This window comes from Rhopalosiphum maidis, chromosome 4 (assembly GCF_003676215.2).
Source record: "Rhopalosiphum maidis isolate BTI-1 chromosome 4, ASM367621v3, whole genome shotgun sequence".
Lineage (NCBI taxonomy): Eukaryota > Metazoa > Arthropoda > Insecta > Hemiptera > Aphididae > Rhopalosiphum > Rhopalosiphum maidis.
This window is the reverse complement of record NC_040880.1, coordinates 25,444,131-25,467,075: the sequence shown is the minus strand read 5'-3', so window position 1 is coordinate 25,467,075 and position 22,945 is coordinate 25,444,131. Positions and strand designations below refer to the sequence as shown.

The window sequence follows — 22,945 nt, the reverse complement described above, 5'->3', positions numbered from 1 at the left end:
AAAATCATTGATATCTGAAACACACACAGAAAAAAATTGTCGTTATTATTTGTATATAGATAAGTGAAAAGGGGATGCAGACATAAACAGTAAATTGCTGTCTACCTGACTACCTGTATATCGTGTGATGAGAAGTGGCTTTTAGAGAGGGAGTATTGGAGAAAAACAACCGGCGCGGACCAGACGATCAAAACCAAGACGTGATCAACCAACAAACCGTGATCAGACGTTGCAGTGAAATAACCGTTGCACTTTTCAAAAGATTTTACGATTCTTACGTCTTTTACATCCGATATACCAACTCATTTATTACCTACCTACCAAACGTCGTGGTATCAATTTATTTATGCTCTGAATATTTAAACAGTAAGTATTGAAAATTTGATATTTAATTATTACATACCCATCTAATAATAATACAAGCACCACTACTAAAACTTTTAATTTTTTTTTAATTAAAAGGTGTTTTATTATTTATATTTTATTTAAAAATATTAATAAGTACATATTATGTTACATAATTTTAAGTTATAGATCTTGTTTAAATTATTTCCTCATTGAACATACTTATACAACTAGTATTACTTAATAAAACATAAATATTTTTGTGATAAAGATAGGTTCGTATAATAAATAATAGTTAATATTGATGTAAATATAAATTAAAATATGTTGCTTTTAAAAAATACTTATATGTTTGTTTGAATGTACCTACCTTTCAAAATTAATTCAAATAAAGTATTTCGTCTATTGGTCAGATTTAATTTTAAAAAATTAATGTAACTAATTGATTGGTAAATTACAGTTGTTGACTATGTTGACCTGATTTAATAACTATAACTTAAACATCAACAATAATTAATAAACCAAATCAAAAACATTGTCAATAATTGTCATTCATAATATCTATGTACTCAATATATATTAATTTAGAAAATATAGGTAACTTATTATTTTCATTTAATGTATTTTTTTCCTGTCATTTTTCTAATTTAATTCTTATTGTTGTTTTTTATTTCTTCTAGTGGAGGAAATGAAACAACTAGCAATGACATTAATGCAGAGTAGATCGTTCAAAGAGCGACAAGAACGTCTAAGTGATTCACTCGATTATCTGTCATTCAACTATCCTGATCTCTACACTGTATGGTTTAGAGAGATGAAAAGACGAGAGTTGGAATCTAATGATCCAAATAAAATTACTAAATGGTTAAGTAATCCATCATCTAAATCATTTGTAAAACTTCACGAAGCATTGATGTTGGTTAAAAATAACAACATAATGGCCAAAGAGGAGTACATGAATAATTTAAGGCACATGCTAAATCAAACAATTGAAAATGGTACCAACATTGAGGCAGCAGTGAAAATATGCCATTTAATCGAGAAATCAACAAACTTGAGCATCATTCATGAGTGAGTCAAAATTTTGATTTTTTTTTCAATACACATTTTCAACTAATAATGATTTATAAATTTTTAGGAATTTGAAACATCTAATTCGTCAAGTAAATCAACTGAACAAAAGTCAACGTCACATGCCAACAGAAACCTTGACAGGAAACTTTTGGACAAATAATTTTAATTCACCACAAGTAGACCCTTTCGAAGGATTCAATTTTCAGTCTGCTCAACACGTGAATACCCCTGTTTGGCCAAACGTACTGCAATCGACAAATTTAAATAAATCTGTTTCTGCTGGTCTTCCACACTTTAGCAGTAAGAATTAATCATTGACCGATTTACAATTGTCGTGAAAATAATACTAACTATGCCCAATTTATTTTTTAGTGGAATGTTTTGGGTACAACCATCTGGAAATGATCGCAAAGACAAACAGGGCCACTATTTTTGGGGACTCACAGCCACTAATCGACCTGACAATCCTTAATCAAGAAATGGACGGAGCAGTTGCTAAGTGGCTTCACTACTTAAAACTACATAAATACCAATGGTTCTTCAATAGTCTCAGTTATCTTGAAATTGTATTCATTGACGAAGACAATATTGACGATTTCATTGCTAAAGTTAACAAAAATTCCATTACAAAAGGCGCACAAAAAAAGATCTGCATATCAACAAAGACATTGCGAGATCGGCCACAAAAGTTGAACGACTTATTATTGGTAATAATTTTAAATACATAAATATGTGACTTTTGAGAGTAAAAAGAAACTAATAAATTACTTTTGATTACAGGCTTTGGATTTGGAAGTAACGCCAAATGAACTGTGTGAATTCATGTCATACATGCGAGACATATTGCATTATCCCATACCAAACAAGCATTGTGTTGTTGGCGACCAATTACAACAAGACATAGTCCTTGTCATGGAGAAATTGTTAAATCAGCTGCTAGAAAAGCTCGGTATGGTCCGTTCTTTAGTCGCCCAGAGTCTACTCGGAATGTCTATCAATAAATACTTGGAGTGCGTCTTATTAATAATCGGTAATCAGACTTTTATGAAACAGCAAATAGAAAAATCATTGATGTTTGCTGAAACCTTGAAATATAAAATCCATAGAATGCCTAGAAACTTTAACTAATGTGTTCATTTTAATCTTGCCATCGAAACTTCATATTACATATGCATTTTTTTTTTTAGTTTTAATATTGTTGTTAGTGACTGATACATATCTGATTTATTTTAAAATACCTAATTGTTTTATTTATCTAAAATGTATATCATTGTTTACGACCTTAACTTTTTATATTTTTATATATATATATATATGGATGAAGCGTGATATATTCAATTGTTAGTATTTATAATTATTGTTTTGTTAACTTGTTATTAATTCAGTGCTCAAAACACTTGAATTATACTTATTGGATAATTTTAACTATTGTATTATTATTGATCATTACATTACTATTTTACGTAACTAAAAGACTCCAATTCGTTTTTTATTTTTTATTGTTTTGTGTTAATTATATTTAAAATCTATTATGGTTGCATGTTTTTGATTTTGTATTAATTTAATTAAATTGTTCTGTTTTAAATGTTTTATACTACCATTATGTATTATGTAACAACAAACCATTTTGAGACTTAATTATATTATTGTTACTATTTAGTCTATACTTAGTTTAAAGAGATGACTTTTTAAACTTTTTTTGTTAATTGTATTTTTTATGTTTACTTGATTTGATATAATATAATTGTTCATATAATTACTAGATTTTTTTTTTTAAATATTTCATAATATATACATTTTTTATTAAAATATTAACTACTATAATTTATTGGTTTAAGAGATTAGTTAGTTTTAAAGTACCTATTCAATTAAAATATTTGTATTATTTGACCGACAGAACCAAACAAAATGTATTCCTCTTCAGTGTTAGGTATAACACACATTACACATTTTAGTTTCATTAATGCAGTTATTAGGTCGGTAAAACTTAAATGAGATAAACTATGGTTTATTTGTATATCTTAAATTGTAATACTTGTCAATTTACCAACGTTTATCTATACACGACTGTGCATTTCCTTGATCAAGTGAAGTCGATTGTAATTTTAATGCTTGTCAACTACCTATTTCAAATATACAGTTTTTTAACTACAAATTATAATAATTCCACTAAATAGCAGATTTACACAGTGTTATCAGACTTTGAACTTTACTACATTTTTGCTATAAACTTATTGTTAATAGAAATATTATTGGATTAATTATGGATTTCAATATTTCATTAGGCATTTTTAATAGGTAACTAGAAAATACTAAATAAAATATAATCTTTCTTATTCAATTGTTATGCCAAGCCTCCTATTTTATTTTATTGATTATATAATTAAAATAGTGTACAACATAATATTATCAGTATAAAATGGATACATGGATAGGTAAGCAGTATTTAAAACTAAAAATATATTAATATATGTATAGTATAGATAAATTTTTTTATTGAAATTTATTTTGTTCCTGTTACATTTTAAAGATATACAACTATGATAATTTTCACTATAGGTATTCTGAAGATAAAAAATTAATTGATATCTGCATAATTTGTATATATTTCTGAAACAAACTCCTATTGTGACTTTTTTAATTCTTTTTAGTTATATAGCCAAAATAATGTTTAGATACAAACAATCAATTTTATTAAAATTTAAACTAATATGAATCAATTTGAGAATCTCTAATTCTCAAATTGAAATGTTTGATGATGGATTATATAATTAAAATAGTATACAACATAATATCAGTATAAAATGGATCACAAGTATAGGTAAGTGTTATTTAAAACTAAAAACTGCTTTTAATTGTATATTAATTTTTTTTTCCATAAAATATTCATATAACTATTTAAAAGTATTATGTTATTAACTACTTAGGTTATAATTTATCATTGTAGTCTACACTACAACAATTACAGCTTAAAGTGACTATAAGCTGTTTTAGTGTTTTACTAAAAATATTATTAGATGAAAAAAAGGGTCATGGACATATAAATTCAATTTAATACATAACATTATAGTATAATTTATTCAATAAAAATATAATAGCTCTATATTCCATCTAACAATGTTGAACATACCACGGTGTTTAACTAGTAACTACAAAAAGTATTATAATCAAAGTACTACAACTTAACATAAATCCTTTATTATAAAAAGTTTTTTATAATATTTTAAAATAATTTTATTCTTAAAAATAATGATATTTTATATGGGTTAATTTTTATTTAATTCTAAATAACCTAAAATATATATAGAAAGGCATTTTATGATCAATGGTTGGATTACATCTTAAAATTAATTAATTAAACTGGTATATAATTCTAACAATTTTTATATTTTAAAAGCACCATATTAAGTTCTATATGCCACACACGGCACACTATGTGAATATAATAAACACATGTTAACTATTCTATAGATTTTGATCAACATATATATCCATATAAAAGATTAATATCAATTGGTATATAAATACATATTATTATTATAGTCTAATATCATATAAAGATACTACTCTAATACCTAAGAGTAAAATAATTTTATAAGCACTTACACAATAAATTTTTAAATATTTTAAAATGTCTATAGTTTAGTTATATAGTTTTACAATCTTCAATAATAATCAATAGGTACTACACAATTTGTAATAAAATTATCCAAGATTAAAGTATACACAGGTTATCACAGACAATATGCAATTTGTTTTGAATAATAATTTTAATCTAAAATTATTTAATATTGGACCAAATATTGGTGTTATGGAGTTACAATTAATGTAAAAATGATATTAACAGGGAAATATAGTTTATATCAAATGTACTAAATTATAAAAACTTAAGTATAAAAAGTGGAAAAAGAATGAATTTCAGTGTAAATGAAAAAATTGTTTTTTTTTGATAATTTCAAAAAGAAAATTGTGTATAGCCATATAGGCAATAGAAATAAAATTTAAGCACCTATATTTTTTCATCCAGAATTTTACAATACATATTATAAGTTTATATGAAACACTTTCATCTTTACTTCAGTGAACTAAAATATAAATTGTCTGGATATATTTATAAAATTAAATTTGAACATGGCAATTATTTTATAATGGGTTTTGATATATTGATTTATATTGCTTATCAAAAATAGTCTTGTGCGTTTAGACATTGAATTGGAACATAGAAGGAGTTGTTTTTTTAAGAACAAATAATTTTAATGGAAACCTAGAGTTTTGCATAATTTCTGGTCTAAAGAATGGTGGTCCGTTGAGACGTTCAAAAGTATTGTTACGTTTGGGAAAAAGATCTACTTTTGTTTTCAGATCCATAGACTTTTTCATAGGACTAACTGGTACAAGTTTTTTGTTCCAATTGAAATCTTGATTAATTTCTGGTTTGGGTAAATCTACAACACATTTTTTAAAAGTTAAAACTTCTTCGACTTGTAATCTTCTAGGAGGTAATGGTGGAGCCATTCTTCTTGGTGGTATAGGGGGTCTGAATGATCCATCTATTTTACTCAGTCGAGGTGGAACTGGAGGAACATCATTACTTTTACCCAAAGTAAATGTCACGGGTGAAAAGACAGAGTCATCTGCATCTCTTTTATCCATTTGAATAACTAGAGAACTGGATGAACTAAAATTTCTTCTACCCTGGACATCCATGTCTTTGGATGATACTGATGGCACTCTTATTTTAGTCTTTAAGCCAGGTGACTTAAGATTTAAGTCTGGCCATTTTCGTGGATACTTTGGAAGTTGTTTGCAATTTCTTGGTTCTATTTCTAATGATTTTTCATACAAGTAGTTACTAATATCAGTATCTTTCATATCATTGAATGGATTTAAGTTCTCTAAAAACTTTTTTATTTTAGGCTCCACATTTAAACAATAAGGTTGATTTTGATATTGCTGAATTTCTCCAATAATTTCTGCCACTTTTCTCCGTTTATTAAAATTAATTAAATTTGGGCTATTTGTTAAACAATCTGGATTACCTTCTTCAATATGTAATATATTTGTTAAATACATACCAATGAATGGGACACATGGTGGATTTATACTTCTTAATTTATCTTGATATTTTCTAAAATGATTATTACTTAAGTCTCGAGCTTCTTCCAGAGCTCTTTCAAGTCTAGCATTGACAGATTGCATTGTAAATTTTAGGCGAAATACTGCGGCTGAACTCATAGCTGAGAGAACACCTAAGACACCATTGAAATTATTTAATTCATCTAATGCCATCATTACTTCAATAAATCTTGACACAATCGCTACTCTTTCTTCAATATTTTCACATTCAACAACAGCTTTTTCAATCCAACGGCTAAAATTTGTAGTACGTTTAATTAACCGGAGTAAATGTGGAGAATTTATTTCTTTATCCTTTTTAGTCCATACAGATCCAACCAACTCTGAAGGTTTGACTGCCCTATAATTTTCAGATTCAATAAGAGTTAATTGCCTTGCAAACTCAATAGGGTGTACAAGTAGAATATTAAATTCATCATTTCCATTAAAATCCATATGAACTTCAATTGCTGGTGGTGGTGAATCAAATGCAAACGTTATTTCTTTTTGAGCTTCAGAAGTTTTTCTTTGAATTATTTTAATAACAGAATCTGCCCATTTTTTCATTGATTTTCCATTAATTGAATCTAAAAATGCATGCAATTTATCTAATAGATATGGATCACATTGATAATCATAATAGTGATAATCGACCCAATGCCTAATTACATTTAATACTCTAAATTGAACAGGTACTAAATATTCTTTTTTAAATCGTTTATTTTCATCTCGAAGACTTACTGAATCCATAGTTATACCAAAAGGTTCAGGAATGTTGTACCTTTCAATTAGGAGATCCATCAAATCATGAGGTGAACAAAAACTACGATATGTTGTTAAAAATGTTTTTACGAATTTTGGATCAGCATAAATATGATAAGTCAAACGTTCTATAAGTTTCAACAAAATGGCACCTTTAATAAGTGGAACACCATTATTTTCTTTTTCCTCAAAAATGATGTTAGATCGAGAATCAGGTTCAACAAATCTGTATTCTTCAATGGAAGGTAAACGTAAAGGAAATTTTTTATCTTCATCGAGTAGAATACTATTTAAAGTTCTATCTAACATACTTTTTGTGTTCAACATAATTAAATCAGCCATCCAATTAGCTTTATCTTGAAATGAATTGGCAACTAATATAACTGGTGGCTGTAAACGAGGGGCTATTTCAAAAAAGTGTTTAGTCTCTTCTGTATCTTCTCTATCAACAATTTCCACTTTTCTAATAAACAATTTTTCTTTCAATTTGAATTCAGATAAACCACCAACAAGTTGAGAGCTTACTGATACAGAAGTTCTTCTGCTATTTGATTTACATAATAGTAGAACACCATCAAATAAGATGGCTTTGCGCTCTGAACAACGTTTACCTCCACTTGAAACTTTTACAAGAACTCCTTCTCTTATGAACTCAGTACAACATTGACCCATATCTTTACCATCCCAACCATCAATAGCTTTTTGCATTTCATTCAGTTTTTCAATGGCTAGTAATCGTCTAGGTGTTGCATTAATTTTAAGTCCAAATTCTTTGACATTATCTGGTAAGTTAACTTGATTTGCAGCTGAAGTCATTTGTAATTGTAAAGGTCTCAAAATGCCTTCTACTTGTTCTAAACACTCTTTATCAAGCTGGGAAGGAGAAAGTTGATGTAAAATTTTAATATACTCAAAATAAAGAATACAATGCCATAGGGGTAAAAGTAATAATTTTGGAAAATAATATTTTACTGCTTCTTTAAAACCATAACCAGCTGATTGAAGTAAATTTGAGACTTCTGGTTTACCAATTAAATTCCAAAATATATTCCTACACTGCTTTTTAACGATATCATTAGCATAGCGTGCAAACACATCAAATTCAGCGGCTTCAGCCAACTCTTCAATACAACAACCAACTGTAGCTGATTTATCCTCTGCAATTTCTAATATGTCTTCAATAGAACTTAAAAACAATCCGGTAGTCTTACATATGTCTGTAATATTGTTGAACATGCTATCCAATTCTTGACTGCTACCTGTGGGTATGATACGATCAATTTCTTCTTTGAAAATTTTTAAAATTAAATGTAAATCTCTAATTAGTTGTCGTTCATCATGCATTAGGTCTCTTATAACTTCCTCATAAGTAGTAGTTCTCTGGATTTTATCAATACCTAATTCAGACAAGTTTAAGTCACCGTTGTTGTCATGCTGGCCAAACAAGTCCATTAATACTTTATCGCCACATATTGCAACACAAAGGTCTTGGTAACTAATTTCTACACGGTGTATATTATTTACATAGTTACCAGCTAATTTTAAAATGTCTGATGCCATGTATTCTAAAACAGCTGTTATATAAAGAGCCACTGGATAGTCTAATTTGTATTGGAGTATTTCTTTTTGCACTAAATTATGAACTTTATCAGCCGGTAAAAATAGGTGTCTTTTCTTGTTCTTTTCTATAGCCTCATTTGCATCTTTAATAGCCCACTTGTCTATTGGCTTGGGAAACCATCGTTTAACTTGGTCTTCGATATCGTAAACAGTGTGTGGTGGAGATGACCTTAGCGTGAGTATCTCCAGAATTTGTATAACTAGCATTTCGACACATTCTAATGCTTCGTCGCTGACTGTTAACGAAGGGTGCACTCGATCGGCAACCTTTTTTAATGATCCCACCAACAGCCCCTTCCATTTCGTTGGATTACCTTGTATACACAAACATTTTTCGATTTCCGCTTTGGTGAACGAGTTGGAGACCATCTGCTGGCCAGAAAAATCACTTTATATTTACCTGACCGCCAAACTCGGATAATAAAGTTATTAGTTAACTTGTGAAGGTAATAATAAAAAAAACAAATTTAATTTTAAAATAAATTACTTGTTTATCACTATTCACTGTTGTCTGTTGACTTTAATACATTATTATCAGATAAACTAATTCATACTAATAAATAAACATTATATCTATTGTTATAATATTATTGTTGTTTACATTATTATCTATAGATTCCATGTGTGGTTATCATGGAGTAAACGGTAATTCATGGTGTTTTCTCCTCCACAAATGATTTTTAAATACATTTTAATGTATTCTTAGGTATGAATTTAACCCTAAGTGGCCAAAGTAATTTCTAATATTGTCAATTAATATGTATAATTTCGTAGTATTAAACTTGGCATTATACTATTTATACTACTTACACGTTTTGTAGTAGTAGTAGATACAAGATACAACTTTGTAATTTGTTGCAAGGATTTTACCGTGTATTTCAATGATTTGGGTAAGTATTCTTAAGATTTTTATACATGCAAGAGATACATCTAGATAATTTTTATATCTATTTAAATTATTTTACTTTTGCTGCGTTTTTATTTCCCCGTCATTTTCATAAAGATTCAATATTACTTTGTAATTTACAATTATAGTTTATAAGTTAATACCTATTATAATTTATAGGTATATAAGGAATATTATATAGTACTAGGTATTAAAATTAGAAGTATTATTGTACTTTAAGGAAATTCCGACATCCGACTTATAAAACACATCACGTTTCCACAAAAAATCTTTTAAAAACACATTAACTGTCCAACTCTAAATCAATCTCGCAGTGATTTGTACTACGGATTTTTTATAATAAATAATAATATTATGGTGTTTAAACTAAATGATTATGTTTGTCCTGAATTTAAATATTTCTCGTATCATTTAATAAATTAAATACCTAATTAAAAAACAACTAATTTTAATTTTATTTATTTATTACAAGAGGATGTCAGCGCAATATTTGTTTTCCCTCTCAAACGCATGTTAATATTATTATTATACATTTTAACTGTGTTGTAGTTAAAAGATTAAATAGCATCAAAATTCAAAGTAATTAAGTATATATCTATATAATTAGTATGTATGTTATATATGTGTTAAAGTATTACCTTATTTTCTGTTTTTTGTTTGATTACCTACTGGATTTTGTGTAAATGTCTGGGAAATTAATTTTTTATCTTTGTTAATGTTTTTTCATATACTTCAACGACGTTTAGTTTTATCCATTAGACATTTAAACATTGCCTAGTACGAACATTGTAAGAAAAAGTTAAACTTTGATATACACCTAATGGTCCTAATGACCTAATATGACACAACTGTATAATATATGCTATCTATTTTGTTAAATTTTTTCTCTCTTTTTACTATGAATGATTATGAATGGACCTAAAATTGTTAATGTTGTTATACTATCTTTTTCTAATGATGATAGTCTTCGTAACTATATTTCTTTGCTATCAGTGTACCTTTCATCATCTGACACCAAGATCAGTTCATTGCACGGTTTATAAATTATACAATATTATTGTGTAATATAACTATTGAATAATAGTAAATACTAAATAAGTAGTAGAATTCATATTTATAAGCAATTAGTATATCTCGTATTAAAAATTTGATTTGATACAAATGTGTTTTAATTTAAAAGTGTAACCTGTCAATTATAACTACATTTTTAAATGTATGAATGTATCTATGATATAAATGATGTAATAATTAATAATAACTAATAAGTATAATAAGCCTACTCTATTATAGTAGGTATTCAGGTAGTATAACATATAAAATTGAACTATTATATTATTGATAAGTATACCTATTATTTAAATTTAAATTATAGAGAATTTTTTTTTTTAATTTAGATATTTTGTTTATGGATATTTTATTCTACGATATTTTTACTTAAAATCAATATCTAGAACTTACGGCCTTATTTATTGGTTGACAAAGTTTTATACCCAGTCGTAATGTGTACAGTCAATACATTTTTTATTAAATATAATTGTGTGCACGTGGAGTATTCAGGAGCAGCAAAAGTTGTATGTTAATGACGTTAATGTTTTATGTATGTTTATATACACGGCGGTGGGCGAATCGTGTTGCGTTTATTGAAGTTTGCATATTATACATAGGTACATTGTACATATTTATGACAATTGACCAATATTTGTTACACTTTAATGATTAACTCACCTTTGGCAACACACACACACATAGTTGTAGGCATCATGAAAGGATATTCTTATATAGTAGGTATACATGATTAATTCGGATAAACCTGCGGGACAGGACATTTTGTGATTTTTAGTGATCGAGAGAGTCGTGCGCATTCGTCTGTATCGTTAATACGAGTATAATACTATTGTAATATTAAATTGTATAGATCGATGTGAGATTTATGGTTATTATATGAATACTACTATAAAGAAATAGAGAATATATACTTACCTATAATCCGTATTTTCGTAGCCCGTGGACACAGGCGAAACGATTATTTATTGTATGATATTTTAGCGTCATTGAAATTTGTATCGCTATTCATAAGTTATTGTAGCCTCGTAAATCGGAGGTATATTTTATCTCAATAAAAATGTTTTACTTCGGTGGAAAAAAGCAAAGTAAAAATAAAAATGTAGCCATAAAATGTAATATCAAAGAAAAATGAAGTATAGATAAAATTCCATTTCTACTGTAATATACCATTCTTAACAACAAATAATTGTTATGTTTATTTGTATTACATCTTTGATACTTTATTTTACAAAAATTATTATATTATCTTGATAAGCTTTTGGTTATCTGGACTAAAAAGTAATCACGGGGTATACCTAGCTATTACATATATAATATATATATAGTGTATTTCACTCAAATGGTAACATGAAATATTTCAGTTTAGTGACCTTGGACTGAATTGGGTTTTTTTCGAGGAACAACTATTTTCAACACTAGATTTCAATAGATCTATTTTTTTTAAGCAACTTTGATAAACAAACTTTTTTCCAATCTCAAAAATTAACTGAATTATAGTAATCCTAAGTTTAAACAAAAAAAAAAAAATTTTCTAAATGTTTCAATGTTCTGCATTTTATCATTTTAAAATTATTTTTGGTTGGAAATAACGAAGGTAAAAGTTAATCTAATTAATTATTTCAAAATAATTCTTAGTGTATTGTGAAACAGATAGCATAGAATAATAATATTTATAACGTGTCTTTATCGGCTGACTTATGGATAACACTAAGTAGTTCACTACTACCTATCTTCATTTATTTTATTAAATGAGTACCTACTATTTACCTATTTTTGATTATTAAGTTATTTCACAGACAGTTATATTTTTTTAATAATAATTAAATTATTAAAACCGATAATTACGTCCGTTTTGGTTACGTTTGAATTGAATTCTGATTTTTTTTATTTTATTTTAATATTTTCGATTATTTATAATAAAAAAATGGCTAGCCATAGTGAAAAATTGCAGGATATGATTTTAATTTATAATGAGTGTCATCGAAATTCTCGTCAAGCTACACAATTATACGCCGAAAGATATCCCAATAGATATCAACCAGCGCATAATTATTTTTTAAGGCTCGAAAATCAAATCTGAATTTATGGTTCGTTTGGAAATAGGGGTATTCGTCGTCAAATACCACAAGTACAGGCTGAAGTAAATGAAGAAATTGAAATACAAGTATTGGTGTATGTTCAAATTAACCCACGCTGCAAATGAAATCAGAATTAACCCACGCAAAGTACACTCAATTTTGAAAAAATTTAAACTTCGTCCCTACAAACCGGATTTAGTTCACCATCTTCGAGCGGGAGATAGTGAACGTAGATTATTATTTATTGCATGGGTACTGGTAAAAATTGAAGATAATTCTCAATTTTTAAAGTATATTCTTTGGACGGATGAGAGTAAATTTACCAATAATGGCGTGATAAACAAACAAAATAACCGTTTTTGGGCAAGTAATAATCCACATTGGGCACTTAAAACTAATTTTCAAACAGTATGGGGAACAAATGTGTGGTGTGGAATATTAGGAGATTCCATAATAGGGCCCTACTTTTATGACGGAACCCTAAATGGAAGAAGATATTTGGATTTTCTCTCTAACCATTTACCATCAATGTTGGAAAATGTTCCATTAAATATTCGGAAAAGCTTGTTTTTTCAACAAGATGGTGCTCCAGCATATAATGCTATTGTTGTTAAGCAATACCTTAATGATAATTTTGGAAATAATTGGATGGAAACAAATGGACCAATAGCTTGGGGTCATTTAAAAACTGTAGTTTATGTTGACCCACCAATAAAAGAATTAAAAATTTTAAAATGATCAAAACAAGTATATTTTAGTATTCCCTAGCTCCTCGAAAAAAACCCAATTCAATCCAAGGTCACTGAACTGAAATATTTCGTGTTACCATTTGAGTGAAACGCGTACGACGTACCTACAAGTAACTTATAGGCAATTTCCATTTTTAGATAATTGGAATAATTTTGTCCCCAATGATGCATTTCGAAAATGGCTAAAGAGGTAAGAAATTGGTTTATACTATTCATCTTTTAGGAATTAGAGTTATTATTTTGTTTGAATCTGTCATATTGTGTTTTCCATTTTGCAGAAAACGTATACTATCGAAAAAAACTTTATTAAAACAAGTTGACTGCCCTGAGTATCATTTATGATATTCAGCCCGGGTTGAAAATACTACTGAGTGCATATATGATACTCAAGGTGTTTGTGACAAGACCAGTGAAATTTACGAGGCAGTCAACTTGTTAATATTGGGTTTTTTTAAAACTCTACATACTTAAAATTCGATTTATTTTTTTTTTTTTATTTAATATATTTTTTTACAATTTACTACAAATACATAAAAAATGTTAATATAATACAAAGATAAAGAATATATAGTAAGCCTTGGCTTATGGTGGAGTAGAGTGTTAATATAACGAACAATCTCGAATAACCTACGTATAATAAAACATAGCGATTGAATCCAAATAAGTTTGATTTTAGTGGTTTATGTAGTATTAATGTTACCTAATTATTAACTAAAGGTATTTATGCTAATTACTTTCATAGACGACAAACACACTTTTAAAATAAATAGATAGATATACAGTTTTTGTAATAAATTTTGTACGTATTGTTCGTTTTTAAATTTTGCTATTGTTTATGTATACAAATATTATGAAATATGAATAATTAAATAACTAATTCAAATTTTTAATATCTAAATTAATACATTATATAAAGTTCGCAGTTAAAATAATATTTTTAGTTATAGGTATATTGATATTGTATTGAATTTATTTTATCTCGTCCAAATAGGTAGGTATTTTAATTGAATAAATATATAATTTTTGTAATAATAGTTACTACCTAACTTGGTACTTAAACAGGAGTTGTGAAATCCATGATTCAGGGAGTTCTCGGATCGATTATAAACAAGTCCTACCAAAGCATGAAATTCATACCGTAGCAAATGAAAATATGACTTCTCTTGAAACGATGATGTAATTAATATTTTCTTGAATAGTGGGACATGCATAGCAATAACAAACATTTTCATTAAACACTATACATTTTAATTTGTTGGGCTTCATAGAATGATTCTTGAAAAATCGATCTGGCTAAGAATAAATGCTAAAGTATATACTATGTATTATATATACTACATTACTAAATAGTCTATAGCAGACAGTCATTATATTAAGTCCATCGAATATTTTTAGTGAACAAAATCTTGCCAATAGAGAAGAAAAAGGCACAAATTATATACTTATTATTAAAATAAATAGTATAGTTTATTAAAGTTTACACATGATATGGTATTATGTTATATTATTAAATACTATTAGGCAATGCATAGGCAGGGTTAGGGACATGGTACCATTTGTTTAGGAAGACAACGCTGTTACACAAATACACAATCCTGAATCCATTAACCTAAATATTTACAAAGGAACTATTAAATTTATTAAAGTTTAAAATTCGGTTTTTCATAAGATACAAAATTAACAGAATTCACACAGAGAATATAAAAATTTAATAAAAATCGAAATGTTTCTTGAGACTTTTTAATTATTTATTACAATTTAAAGAAGAAACATTACATGGATAAAAAGAAATACAAGTATTTTCTGTTAATGAAAAAAATTGTTTATAGAAAATTTCACTCTTTTACTTTATATTTTGTAAACAATGAACGTAGTATTAAGATCATGTATGAAAATGTGAAATGGTAAGGTAACGTTTTATAATAATAGCGTATATAACCAAATTTGGATAATATAAGTTGGGTATCACGTTTTCATTATTTATTTACAATAAAAATTATTACCTAGATGTTTTGTGTATTTACAAAGATATATAAATAGTTGTGCTCGGGTGTTTGTTTATGTACATAAATAATATAAATCGGTAATTAAAAAAAAAAAAATAATAAATAAAAACAAAATATGTACTATTATTCTAATATTTTATTGCAATTTTTAAAAACTGTTAATATTATTTTTGTAGATATGTAAAAATTGTGTAACCAAAGTTAAAGTTTTAATTAATAATTATATCTATAAAATTATTAAAAATAATAGTATAATAATTAAAAAAATTGTTTTATGTAAAATTTAATTGGCAACAATTTATATTATAATATACAACTATTCATAATAATTATTAATTTTATTGGTTTTTAATTTTTTATTTCCAAATAATTTTAACTCTTTTTGAGCTATTTAGAGGTATGATATTTTTTAGTTTTTTTAGTTTTTATACTATAAAATTATTCACTGGGATAAAGTTCTTGAAAATTTATTACGATATAATCGATATCTCACATAAGTTATTTTATATGTATATAAAAATATTAAAAATATCTAGCCATAATTATTTAATATACATTTGAAGTTATAATTTTGAAGAAATTCACCAAAATCTCAAAAAGTTGTAAACTATTTTATAGTTAAGAATTTATTAAAACTTTTCTTTTTATATCTATGTTTTGAAAATGTATTCAAGATTTTTCATAAGTAGTTCATACTGAAACCATAAAATCTAAAAGATGTATAAAGATAATTATTTTGTACTTATAGACATTTTAAATTCAATTTTGGACGAAATTACTTACGTAATCGATTACAACAACGATGTTAATTATTTTGATATAATTTAAAAACTTTATTTATGGAAATTTAAGACATATATCTACGTAGGTATATTAGTTTATGTGTAATTTTATTATACGTAATAATTTTTTGATTTATCTTAAGCTATTATCTATTTTTACTTTTTTACGATATTTACAGGAAGATGTTATTAAATTTTGAGTTATATACGTTGATAATTGTTATAATTGATATAATATGGTTTATTAATATTGTTATTTATATTTCATAAATATAAATATTAAAATATTATAATCATATAATAATGTAATGTTATTTCTATAGGTTTTTTTTAATTTCTCGAAATTAATTGTATATTTAAATGAAAATAATTTAAAAGCTTATAGTTTGCTATTTTTTTTTAATCCATCCCAATTGTTTGTTTTGCGTAATTTTGAAACTAAAAAAGTAAAATCTATGTATACTGATATGGTATACTATACAGGGTGTCCCGCGAGGATTTACCCATTGCGATATCTCCTGAAATAATGGAGATATTATAATTTTGGTTTTTTAATAAGATTCACAGAGACAAGAACTACAAATATTTCATGTTTTAATTTATTTTTATGTTTTGGTAAAAAAGTTTAAAAATGTATTTTTTTATTTAATTATTTAAAAAATAATTGAAGATAGCCATTTTGTAGAGTTTTTTTTTTCTGAAAATATTGAGGTTTTAACATTTTAATTTCATCAATTTCCTGATTTTTTATATTTTTTCTAGTTTTGAAAAAACTACAAAATTATTATTATGTTTACGTCTTGCTAAAAAATGGGACAAGGTAATAATATCAAAACATTAAATTAGGTATTTAAATTGTGGACTAAGCCATACTCAAATTACCAACAAGCCATAAAATATTAACTATTACGTATTTATACGTTGGCGGATAAAACACCTTTTTTTACTAAATTCAAAGTAAACAAAATACATTTGTTTTATCTATTTATTATAATTATTATAATATAACCGTATTTAATACTAGGTATAACAAAAATGTACATATCAATATTTTGTATAATAGTTATTAACTTAATTTAAAAATTTAACAATGTTGAAGAAATAAAATATGACGTTTATTGCGAGCCACACTGAAACCCGTTCGTCAGCCGTACGAGCACGCGGTGTGTTTGATACAATAATACCACTATGGCACTATTGTATTAAAGAATTCGCAGTTTTTTCGAAACTAGAAAAAATATCAAAAATCAGGAAATTGATGAAATTAAAATGTTAAAACCTCAATATTTTCAGAAAAAAAACTCTACAAAATGGCTATCTTCAATTATTTTTTAAATAATTAAATAAAAAAATACATTTTTAACTTTTTTACCAAAACATAAAAATAAATTAAAACATGAAATATTTGTAGTTCTTGTCCCCGTGAATCTTATTAAAAAATCAGAATTATGATATCTCCATTATTTCAGAAGATATTGCAATGGGTAAATCCTCGCGGGACATTCTGTATATACCATATTTATAGTAGAATTCATCTACAAACATTCATAACCTCTAAATCGTACACGAAACTTAATTTATACATACTTAAATAATAATTATGGTCTATAATTTATTAATGGGTCTTTTTTTGGCAGACGTAACTAGTTAAACTATTTCATTAAGTTCTAATTTCTAATCATAGGCATTATTAAAATTCATAATATAACAAATAAGAATATTTAATTTCTACATTAACAACAGACTTTAGAAGGTACCCGTAGTATATCTTCCAATTAAAATTTTAAATCATACGCTGTATCTACCTAATTAAAATAAAATATTGAAGTTTGCTATGCGCATATAATATCATTATAATTTATAACCTATGTATTATATTACATAGATCATTAAAGATTAAACTATTATTATTATACGAAATTAATATCTGCCTAGTTATACATAATATAGAGGCAGGTGATTATTATTTAAAGTTTAAACATTTCAACGTTTTGTATTATATAGTTGATAAATGTCATCAACTCATGTCAAAGTGGCATATTCTAGCTACCAATGCTCTATATATTAATATAACATATAGTATTAGTATACGCCATTTATGTAGTGTTTGTTTATTTATTGATACAATATTAATAATAATAACATTATTATTATCTTTTATATTGTCCACATGCTATTGGTTTATGTACTTGTTTTGAAGTTCAATTGTGGTGCTGCAGTTGTTAGTTTACAACAAAATAAACAAAAAAGTTCAGTGACACGAATAATGAATATAATGGAAATGAATAATATCCAATAAATATTATTATATACATATAGATCATGTTGTTTTGTAACAGGGGCAACGCACTGAGCGCTACATGGTGCTCGGGTTCTAATAGCTACCCCATTTGAGTTTTTAACGGGCTCAACATATTCTGTTATATGAATCATCATTGATAAAAAATAAAATATAAAAATACAACGAATGGAGAATACGTCAATTGAGACTAACGCTACATTAGTATTGATTTTTTTTCCCAAACTTTGTAAAATTAAAGAATAATAACTAATAAGTAATAAGTAATAATCGAATAATTTTAATAGAGTATATAATACTCTATACTATAAGTAAGTATAAAAATGTATAATAACCAAGGCTGTGAATTTAATGCATTTGCATATTTTTTTTTGCTACACTTTATAATAAAAAATGGATTCGGCCAAAATTTGTTTTGACTTATTTATAGTTCAAATACCAAATCATATTTTGCATATTTTTGCATATTTCATAGGTTAGGGACGTTAGAGCATATAAATGCATGTTTTAACGATTTTTTTTTTGTATAAATGCTTTTTTTCGTACTATTCTATTTTTAATCGAGTATTTAACGTGTATTATTGACTATTGTAGTCTTGAAGTCGAGATTTAATTAATTTACTGATATCAACTCGTACATAACGGATGACAAAAATCACTTGATTGTACAAGGCAATAACTAATTTAAAGATATAAAATATATAATTTTAAGTAGAAACATATTTTATTCTATGCATATCTTTATTATAGATCTTGAACACGACGAAAATCAAGACTAGTCTTGTCCAATAAGTCATATACTCATGCAAGCATACCGATTTGTAATATTACTAATATTTAATTATTATTGATAAGAAATAATAATAAAAGTTAAATTTTAATAGTGTTTTTTGCATAGTTTTGAAAAATGAGAACATATTTTGTCAGTTTTTAGTGCATATTTAATAGTTTTTAAATGCATTAAATTCACAGCCTTGATAATAACTAATAAGCAGGGCTCGGGACTTAAAGTATTTGCTTATTTTTATGGATTGACTTAAAATGTTATGAAAGTGTATGTCATGTTACAATACGTTCAATTATGAAATTTGAAAGTGATTTTTTTGCTTTTTTCAACGATTTTTTAAAAAGATGCTTATTTCTAGTTTTTGTGATTATTTTTACTTTGTTGACCAGTTTTTCTACTTTTTATATTTTTTCTCGGAAAATCCCTAAGAAAATCTATAAACAATTAGACAAAATGTCTCGAAAATGAATTTATTATATTATTTTTAGCATAGTTACAAATTATATCTAGTACTTACTTTATCATGTAAAAAAATTTTTTTTTTTTTTTTGATTAAATATTTTTGCTCAAATTTATATTTTTCAAATGCTTATTTGAGTGTTTATAACGATGTTTTTAAGTGTTTATTTTAATGATTTTGAGTGCTATAAGTCCAGAGCTCTGCTAATAAGTATCAATGAAAATAATAATCATTAGCAGCTACAGCAGTCATATTTAAAAAAATTAAAATTATTTTTTGCTGCAATTAATTCCAATTATCAATTATTATGTTTAGAATACTGAATGATGGCCATCACTTATATTACATTATTAATTGTCTTATTAACAGTTTGTTATACCTATATATTAATTATTGTATTAAAGTATCGATATTTTAATTTTAAATAAATTATCTTATCGTTATAAAAAAATAATATAAATAATATAAGTAATAGACAACAGAAAAAAAAGTCGTTTAATATAAATTTATGCTATAACTTTTAGATAAATATCTATACTCATTACTACTAAGTTAAAAGATATGTTTTTCGATTCGTAATCAAGTTAGTTGAAAAATTGTTATCTGTTAGGTTTAAAAAGTGTTGTGCAGTTATCATGATATGGTGGTGCCTGGGAGTAACTTCATACGTATGTCTGGAATAACTTATTTGTGGTGGTTATAAGTTTAAAATATATAAATATTATAATATTTTATTATTGTTATTTATTATATATTATATATTATATTATGTGGCCTCGTTTGAAAAAGAAGAATTTTATTATTATGATTAATTTGTGTCAAAAATTGATAAAATTTATTAAATCAGCCTCGAATTATATTAAATTGTAGATATTATTAAATAAGTAAGTAGTATAAATAGTATAATACTAACCCATGATCATATTTAATTATATAAATCAATTTAAACGCATAAGTACCAACTATTTGATATAATATTGTATGTTTGTCACATTTGTTAGAATAATGAATATTAGTCAGTACCTATAATCTATATATTAACAAAATAAAGTATAAGCAATTTTTTTTTAAACATACACTATTTTATTTGATATTTTGAAATATTGTCATAAAAATGAAAATTTAAAATTTTTTTGATTTTTTAGTAAATTAATTAAGAATTTTTTCTTTGTTTAAATTCTTCAATAAATCGTTTTCTATGTTAAGTAAGCAATTAACTATAATATTAACAGAAATTTATTAAAATTTAAATGTCATTAAAATATGTTTTTCTGGACAAATTGAATTGAATTTCTTTTTTCTATTGAAAACAAAAAATATAGTAATAATAATAATTTTATGTTCGATATGCTGCTATGACTTATATTTAATCGTTAAAAAAACCTACCTTTATGGCATGATATAAAATATATATCAATTTTATAAGTATTATATTTAGGTACGCATTTTATGTTTCAAGTATTACACATAATACTATTGTACACGAGTACATGACATATGAGCGCACGAAGGAAAACTGTAAGTAGAACAGGTCACGCCCAGGTCATGCGAGAATTTCATAAATTATAGTACCTACGAAAATATATTTCACAAAGAAAAATGTCTTATCAAATGCTGTAGTCTGTCTGTCTGTAAATATTAATAAATTAATAGTACTGTAAGTAATGCTGACCACCGCATTAATTATTTGAAATGGCCAACAATTAAAAACGATTAGAAATAAATACGGACGTATCATTGAGTTTAAGCTTTTCAATAAACAGCGTGCACAGTAAATCACAACACAATAAACCGTTTAAATAGTATCCATAAACAGGGTGGATTTTGTATTGATCTACGTGGGGTAAAAACGGTAAAGTAGAGTAGGTACTTTAATGTGCGTGTAATCCTACACACGTTACTGACTAAGACATCACATTACATAGTTAATACTAATACTGAAATACCTAGTAACGTAGTGATTTGAAGCATCTATGTTCAGTATCTACCCTATTTGAGCTTACCTCGAGAGTACACAAAGAGACTTCACAAACAGACGCAGTATCAGATAATTGACACCAGAAATGTAAATACTAAATGTACATATTGTCATAACATAAATTGTCTAATGTGGCAGCTGGCAGCTGGGGAGGAAGATCTCCTACTTTTGAAATGTTTAAAAAATATAGTGCTTTTATGCATTGGCATTACGATGTATATTCTATAATTATTATTGCCTGTTAAAATATTTCTCTTTGAAACAATTTTCCCTAATTGATACTTAGGTAATCCTTTATCCCAAGACTTGAAGAAAAGTATTACATTTAAAAGGTGGGCTCATATTGCCAATGGTTGGTTATGAACGGGTTTATAGTATAATATTCGTAAGCAATAGCTTAAAATTAATCTAAATGTTTTGAAAATATCATTGTGTATAGGTATATAAAAAATATTAATATTCGTAAAAGTTTCAAGTACCCACGAATAATGTTTTTAAATTACAACAAAATAGTTTAGCCGTTCTTCATTTAAATATCTGATTTCATTATAATATATAAAAGAGAGATGTGTTAAAATATTTTCGGTTCCAGTATTAAATACTTATGAGGAATCGTGTAGGTATTAAATTTTTAAATATGAACTATAAATATTATACATTTTATACATTTTTTAGCTATACAATAATTATCTATTTTGTGATTTTAACGAATTTTGTCAAAATTTGAACTTCAAATGTTCATAAAAAATGTTTACCTATATTTTTTTAATATTTATAAATACATATGATACAATGAAAAGTTACTTGTATCAATATTTACAGAATAAAAAAAATGTCTAAATGGTTCTAAATAAATGATTCAAGTAACTAACATTTTTTTTCAATTTTACTAAATTATTAATAAAAAAAGTACTGAAA

The 22,945-nt window shown here is 25.9% G+C and overlaps 2 protein-coding genes across 2 annotated transcripts; one reads left to right on the top strand and one right to left on the bottom strand.

Annotated features, from left to right (window-relative positions):
- The first annotated feature begins 229 nt into the window (after window positions 1-229).
- Window positions 230-2,580, top strand: LOC113549246. Its single transcript, XM_026950455.1, has 5 exons — window positions 230-366; window positions 1,026-1,416; window positions 1,484-1,719; window positions 1,792-2,126; window positions 2,200-2,580. Coding segments are annotated over exons 1-5 (1,311 nt in total). The 5' UTR covers window positions 230-365; the 3' UTR covers window positions 2,548-2,580.
- A 2,110-nt stretch (window positions 2,581-4,690) lies between these two features.
- LOC113548089 (protein son of sevenless-like) lies at window positions 4,691-9,423 on the bottom strand. Its single transcript, XM_026948758.1, has one exon. The coding sequence runs from the start codon at window positions 9,283-9,285 to the stop codon at window positions 5,620-5,622; it is 3,666 nt and encodes a 1,221-aa protein (XP_026804559.1). The 5' UTR covers window positions 9,286-9,423; the 3' UTR covers window positions 4,691-5,619.
- Between the last annotated feature and the right edge of the window lie 13,522 nt (window positions 9,424-22,945).

Excerpts from the sequence above, each read along its gene's own strand:
- LOC113549246 (XM_026950455.1), top strand. Across the intron at positions 1,720-1,791 it reads TGGTCTTCCACACTTTAGCA|TGGAATGTTTTGGGTACAAC; the intron begins GTAAGAATTAAT and ends TTTATTTTTTAG. Across the intron at positions 2,127-2,199 it reads AGTTGAACGACTTATTATTG|GCTTTGGATTTGGAAGTAAC; the intron begins GTAATAATTTTA and ends TTTTGATTACAG.
- LOC113548089 (XM_026948758.1), bottom strand. The coding sequence starts at position 9,285 with ATGGTCTCCAACTCGTTCACCAAAGCGGAAATCGAAAAATGTTTGTGT.